Source organism: Mytilus trossulus, unplaced genomic scaffold (assembly GCF_036588685.1).
Source record: "Mytilus trossulus isolate FHL-02 unplaced genomic scaffold, PNRI_Mtr1.1.1.hap1 h1tg000373l__unscaffolded, whole genome shotgun sequence".
NCBI lineage: Eukaryota > Metazoa > Mollusca > Bivalvia > Mytilida > Mytilidae > Mytilus > Mytilus trossulus.
In genome coordinates, this window is record NW_026963340.1 from 3,589,399 (window position 1) to 3,597,253 (window position 7,855).

The 7,855-nt window shown below is 33.1% G+C and overlaps 1 protein-coding gene across 1 annotated transcript; it reads right to left on the reverse strand.

Moving 5' to 3' along the window:
* Nucleotides 1-434: 434 nt before the first annotated feature.
* Nucleotides 435-7,638, reverse strand: LOC134702030 (scavenger receptor cysteine-rich domain-containing group B protein-like). Its single transcript, XM_063563137.1, has 4 exons — nucleotides 7,524-7,638; nucleotides 6,538-6,701; nucleotides 5,915-6,062; nucleotides 435-606 (listed from the first exon to the last, which is right to left on the reverse strand). The coding sequence occupies exons 1-4, from the start codon at nucleotides 7,556-7,558 to the stop codon at nucleotides 435-437; spliced, it is 519 nt and encodes a 172-aa protein (XP_063419207.1). The 5' UTR covers nucleotides 7,559-7,638.
* Nucleotides 7,639-7,855: the final 217 nt, after the last annotated feature.

A 7,855-nucleotide genomic window follows, 5' to 3' on the forward strand; every position in this document is an offset into this window, starting at 1 on the left:
TCGCCTGTTGACACATTTCATATATATGTAGACTAAACTAACCCAGTATGATAGCCAAGCATTCTGCAAACTACACCAGCTTCCTCGTTCCCGAATCCGTTGCTGCAAATAGGTCTCCATACACCGTTGTTGTTTACTTCAACACTGCTAGATTGTGATTGTGACGACTTCGATAGTCGCACGTCCAGATCTTTAAAATGTTTGAAACAGTTATATATTATTATATACAAAATATATAATACAAAATACAAATAAAACAACTTTTACAAAGGTAACTCACTTTAACCAAAAATAGAAAAGTGCCTACTCAATGAACACGAAAAAGCTTGAAGCTAGATTGTTAGTGGCATAAATCTGTAACAATATGCAATGTATTAGAGACCTGGCAAAATTTGGATTGTTTAACAACAGTTTTTTCTTATCTTTTAGAAACGTTACTCACGACATGTTATAGCCACCGCTTCTGTGTAATCACAGTTAGATATTCCCCAGCCTCTAAAATGACAGGCAGCTATATCTGTTTCATCACCTCTACACTCAAGGTCATCCATTAGTATTGGTATATTTCTTGATCCAAACGGACTCTTTTTGTAAACTGTAGGATAACTATTAAAACAAACACGAATCTTTAGTACGGTGACCGAGTAAGAAAAAGTCGCTTATTTAAGGTGGTACCTAACACTACAGGGAGATAACTCTGTAATATCAACTAAACGTTTTAATTACGCTGTGTTGTAAAAGGAATGTTAAGCTTCTCAATGATCAAAATTGGTGTTAGTCAAATTGCTATATAACCAGTGTAATTTTTCTGACAAAACGGTTGGTTCAAATTTTTTTTATATTTTAATATTGTTATTAAAGGGTAAAAGAAGATACTTTGACAAAATTTAATGAAAATTAAACGAGTCAAATTAATTTAAGTGAAAGTGTTGGGTACCACCTTAAGGAGTTTAATTGTCATTCGGACTATTTGGCTACAAATCACAGTATTGGTAATCAAAGGTTAAACTTTACATTTTGACTTGTCGTCAAAACATCGTACGGTGCAATTTTCGTAAAATGGGCTTTGAAGTACGGTAGTTTACTTGGACGAAAAAATCGACTAAAAAAAGTTTCGAGGTCAACATTGTAAAATTACATCCGTGATATGATTTCTGTTATTATATACATTGTTGTTACTCCTTATTCGTGTTATTTTAACGATTTCAAATAAAGTTTAGCAAAATTAATTCGTTATTAAAGAGTTTTTGTAAAAGTTTTACACTACGAATACTTTGCATTTAACAGGGTACGATCCAATTTAATTTCATCATTTTTATTACGCAAAATTAAAAATAATTAACATTGATATAATATTTCATACATTTGTACCTTTATCAATCAATAATATCAAATTCATTTGTCTCAGAAGCACTATTTCAGCAATTCAAGCCAGACAAAATTCACAACGCTCATATGACGGAGCTATTCGGACTCATTTACAGCCTCTTATAGATACATATACGCAATTGGGATGTGATGTATGACTTACATTTACCTACTTGGATATGTTCCTTGGAGCAGTAAAAGATATTCAGCTGTCGCATGTAAGAGGAGAACGAGAGGGAAATTGGTATCTTCCTTAAGCTAGAGATCGTCATCTCAAATGTAACATTATCTTTTTGTAACCAACCGTACCGCACAAAGGTGGATACTCGATATTCTTCAATTTTCTGAAAACATTCGATCACCTTTTATAGATTGCTACTTTACTTTTAAGACAGATTCCTGGACATTTTAACAGTACTATGATATGGCAACACAAACGACCGTTATATAAGCCTCAAGAGGATTAGGTGGCACTGTAGGCATAACAAATCAAAAGTATGTGCTTGTCAGTAGATGGACCCTTACTAGACATGTCATATAACTCATTAGTCGTGCTATGCTGAAAATGGATGGAATTGCTGCAAATTATGCAAATCACAAGAAAAAACTAAACCAACAGCAATGAAAAGACATTGAAGAACATGTTATTGCCATTGTGAACCATCTATGATCCATGACGGATCCCTTTGGAGTGGAATCCCACCCTCAATGTCTTATATATTTATCTTTTAAAATGGATGCTTCAAGACAAAGTCGAGGTTATTTGCTCACAGTTATCGAGAAAGACTTGAACATGTCTAAACATTTTATCACTAGTGCTCTTTCTTAAGATCACAAGGATTTTGTATAGTCCAATATCAAAGTCAAACACAAACCTGAAATATAAATCGGGGGAATTACTTTCAGGTCGCATAAATCCATAACTTGTGATTAAACGTGCACTGATTTCGGCAAAATGTAGAGATGATGTTATCATATAACATGTTTTGCCGCGCCTTTTCAAAATGACGACACCATGAGAAAACCATGCAAATCGAATTTTGTGAAGCAATTCGAATCTTAAGTCTCTTGTGCACTTTCCCTACCTTCCTTTATACTATCACTCACAACTTACATAAGAGATGGTATGGCATTGGTTCAATTTATAAATGCTAATAAAACATACGGCTACCTTTCAGCTTACTATCATATAAACATGTCCCAATGAATTTATATGGCGCACACAGTAGCACATGTTTTTGACCGCTACGACACGAACAACTCTATAGAGTCTGCCGAAAGGAAACTCCGCACAGGGACTACATGCAGCTTCCATCAAAGTGTATTAGATTATAAAGCGGAGAAGTATTCCTGACTGGAAATCTTTGACTGGAAATCCCTTAAGATTCCACCTGATGTGAGCTTTACATAGTCATAACGTTTGTTAATTCCGAAATTGTCAAAGTTAATAACTAGTATACTAACACTGTTCATGGCTGTTGTAGCTTGTTCAGCACTCAAGAGAAGGCCTATACCCAATGCCTTAAAGTTTGACACGGAGTTTAAGGAAATGTGAAAAAGTGGAAGAACAATCGATCATACGGACCCTTATACAATTGTAATTGTTCTTTGTGTTCGCTACTATAAAAAAAAAATAGGTCACATACAAGCGAGTTGTGGTTGCAGATGTGGCACATTAGCAGTGTAAATGATAGGCGGAGATTTTCACCCATTCAATAACTATGTGTCTGTCTTTCCCCATCAACTTGTAAACCTTGTGCCTGCTGCACATGTAATTACCGGATGAGACGCAATTTCGTCTCTGTTTGGAGTAGGTATACAAACTGTCTGCTAGACTTCGAAGGACACGCACCACTATTTCAGTTGTTTTTCGGTAATATTGACAATAATGAAGCCCTTGTTTTTGGCATGAAAGATAATTTGAAAGGATTATGATCAGAAATATCTCTTTAAAACCACTCCATCATAATCATTATTCATGTTTGCTACTAGTGAAGATGTCAGTTTTGTCAGGTTACCTTCCTACGAGACGGCACTAAAACAGTATGTTTTACGTACTTCGTTTCAAACTGAAAATTTGGACCGCATGACACATTGCTAAGCCCTATTCGGTCACCTATAGAATACGACTGGCGAGAGTAAAATGATGCATTACACCCCGTGTATTTTAAAGGGCATATGTCAGCAAAATTCTTGTAGGATCTTGAGTTTTTATTAAAGGGAAAATCTGAATGTGAAGATTCCTGAGTTTGTTAACTACACAACCTATATGTCCGGAGATTTAATCATATAAAGGGTCAGAATTCTGTATAAAATTTCAAATCATTTTCTTTGACAATTAACCAGAAGATATAATTCTATTGTGTGGATCTATTTGATTGGAATGTTGAATTGTTTTCGTTGAAAATATTTTCGAATTATTGAGTGCGTTTTAGTTTAAATGAATTTTATGAATGATATTATGCAAAATATGCCTCCATGACAGTAGGATGCAGGTAAAAATGATATTTATCATTTATTGATGAGGTTGAATGTCCGCCGGCAAGGTAACTATTGTAATAAAATATGTGTTGATCTTGTGTAATAGGCCAAGCATTTGAAAAACGCCAATTTCCGGAAAAAATCGATTTCTTATTCATTTTTGTTTTTTAACATTTTCGAGATAAATTATTGATAATTGATATAAGAAAATGTCTGTATCTAGAATTTAAACTAAATTGTTATATATTTCTTCAAATTTTTAAAGTATGGGAGAAAAAAACAGAATTTGATCTTTGACCTCCTTTTATGCAAAACTGTTACCACATTTCTTTTTGACGACATCGATATTTCAATAGTACTAATTTTTCCGAATCCAATGATATACAATATAGCCATATAGTATGTTTGACGATTAAATCTGAAAAATATTGGGTCTGGTCACCGTACTACTAGTGGTGCTTTGAATCTATCATATATTCATCATGACATAAAGGAGTACATAATGTACAAAATGCATGTTTAAACGAACACAATTATTTCTTGATCCAAACGGACTCTTTTTGTACACTGTTGGATAACTATTAAGACAAAACCAAATCTAGTGGTTCTTTGAATCTATTATATTTTCATCATAATACAAAGGAGTTCACAATGTACCAAATGCATGTTTAAACGATCACAATTATTTGTAGTAAATTTCATGTTCAACTGATAGTTATTAGAATATCTTTAAGGTTTCAAATTAAAATTAATTTTCGGGAATCAAGCGATAACGGTATTGTTTAATAAGACGTTAAGACTGTGAGGTGAAATTTTAAACTTGTGATGGCCTTCGTAAGATGTGGATATTTGAGTTTAATTTGTTTTCTGTAGTCTACGTACGATAATAGCAACAATGTGTCATGTTATGCTTGTTATGTGACTATCCAAGCTAAGATATTGAAGGTGTTAATTAATAATGATTTGTCATTGACCTATGTACGATAAGGACATCGAATTGTCTTGTTATACAGATGCTGTAAATGATTTAAGTCCACTGTAGCAAGGGATTAATTTTTAATGATCAAATGCGCTACATTCGTCATTGATGGAAAGATATTTTCATACTGGTTATTTGATTGCTCCTTGTACGATGATGACAGCAAATTGTTATTCTCTACTTGTCATGGTTTTGCCCTAAGTATGACGTAGACATATGTAGGTATTTTTCTTGTGGTCATGTAATTTCTCGACGTACGATGTAGACAGCAAGGTAATCTTTTTATACTAGTCAAATGATTGCCTTCATACGGTGTTGAGAGCAAGATTTTCTTTTAAACTGGCACGAATATGTGATTGCCGAAAGTATGATGTAGAAAGCAAAGTGAAGGTTATACTGGTAGTCTTATTGTCTACGTACGATTAAGACAGTGGTGTGTTTTCTTAAGAATGACCATATAATTGTTCAATTTACGAAGAAGAAATGCAAGGTGAATGTTATACCGGTAATCGTATCGATAAAGACAATGATGTGTTTCATTTAGGAATGACCATGTGATTGTCAAAAAGTAGAATGCAAGATGAAGGCTATATCGGTAAGTTTGTTGTATACGTACGATTAAGAAAATGATGTGTTTTTTTTTAAAGAATTATCATGTGATTGTCCAACGTACGAAGTAGAATGCAAGGTGAATGCTATACCGTTAATCTTATTTTATACGTACGATAAAGACAGTGGTGTACTTTTTTTAGTAATTACCATGTGATTGTCCAACGTACGAAGTAGAATTCAAGGTGAAGGTTGTATCGTTTATCTTATTGTAAATGTACAATTAAGAAAATGATGTGTCTTTTAAGAATGACCATGTGATTGACCAACGTTCGAAGTAGAAAGCTATGTGAAGGTTATACCGGTATTGTTTTTGTATACGTACGATTAAGACAATTATGTGTTTCTTTTCAGAATGACCATGTGATTGTCCACTGTACGAAGTAGAAGCAAAGTAAAGGTAATACTGGCTTTTCCCGAGCATAAAAACGACAGTGATATGTTATTTTAGAATGGCCATTGTATAATCTTACGTACGAAGTTGATAATCCAAGTGTTCTACACACAACCTGTGCATCACTGATATCAAACATGTCATCACAGATAGATCCCCATGTACCGTTGTGATACACCTCTACTCTACCCTCAGATGGAGATTTGCCATTTGACAATCTTATTTGAGTTGCTATGCAAGATAATAAATAAGTTTGTCAAAGCAGAAAGAAGAATATCGCAATTGTTATTCTTTTAATTGTTAACTGAAAACAAAAATAGGAATGTATGTGGAATATTACATATACTAGTATGTATCTACTGTTATGTTAATCACAATGAGTGCTTTGGCTTATATAATATGTATGTCTTTTTCTCATTGTTGAAGAACGTACGATTGCCAATAACTGCTTACATTCACTTCTTTTGAAATTTTGTTGGATATTTAAATATATATTGCAATTTAACTACATTTGATTATTTTTATAAAAAAGATGACTTTCTTGAGTTAACTTTTAGCAGATACATTTTACTTCGTGATCTTTTATCAGCGTCTTTTTACACATACCGGTTTTTGATATTGGTTGGAAAAAGGGATAATGCTATCATTAACGTCTTCCTCAAATGACACAATTGTCCTTAGATTACTAAAAATAAACAGTACCTACCACATGAAATCCCGACATCTTTATCGTGTTGACATCCATTATGTCCCCAGTCGTTAAAGCTACATTTACTGATGTCTATCTCACTTCCACTACATGACACATTGCTCATCCAGATATCACCTAGTCCCTGTCCAAATTTGGATACTGGATAAAACTCTGGAATTCTTTTAATTCAAAACAAAAAAATAATTTATCGTTTCTTTTCTATTAAATAAACAGGCGTTTATTAAAATGGATTAAAGCTTTTAAATGTTATCACTAAGTTATTTGTCTTTGTGATTTCCATTGGTTTTTTTATTCGATTAAACCAGTTTTCAAATGAACTTTAAACAAATGTTATGTTACGCTTTTGTTTTTATTTATTACATCCGAAAAATGCATATCTATAATTAATCATTTTTTGTTTCTGTTTTAAGGAAGTAAAATTTATACATGATTACACACGTGACGCACATTTTCAATTAATGTCTAGTATTGTTAAAACTGCAAACATATATCTTAAACTAAATTAGTTACGCATAACATTTAGATACATCTATAAGCAAAATATGTTATTCAATTCAATGTTTTAAAACTCATCACACGTAGTTACACATTTGTTTACAATTAATACAGCTACATGGTACAACTATATTGCTAGATTATTTTGTCTTTAATACAGATCTCAATGAACATTCAATGGGTGATATTAGGTTGATATCAATTGTTTACTTTTCATATAAATCCTGTTTAGGTACAATCATGTTAACCAGTCAACTAGAATATGTGAATAGAGTTGTGAATTGTTGATCGTTGATTGTGCATTGTGATTTTATCGTTTCAATCGATTTGATTAGCATTACATTTTTCGACCTATAGCTTTTTCGTTTGTATATTTGTCGTTTTATATTATTTTTAAAAAGACTAAGCGCTACTGTCAATTGACGCTTTCACGTGTGACCCGTTTCAAAACACACATGATACGTGTCATACATATATATACATACACATCTTTGTATCCCAACATTTTACATATAACCATTGCATTTTGTACTGTAAAGTTATCATTGCAGACAGTTCCCCAATATCCATCATGGCTTATTTCTACTCGTCCTTCTGACACAGTTGTACCATTTGATAACCGCACCATTATATCTAAGATGAAAGGAACTATAAATGTGGTATCAATGATTACAAAACCTACTATAGCTGGTAAGTACGTCATCAGCCATGTTTATTGGATTTTCAAATTTGCTGTCGACACTTAGGATTATGCCAGGCAATGGGCTAAGCGCGAGAAGGAAGACGTAGACACTCTATCCGAATGGATTAAGGAAGT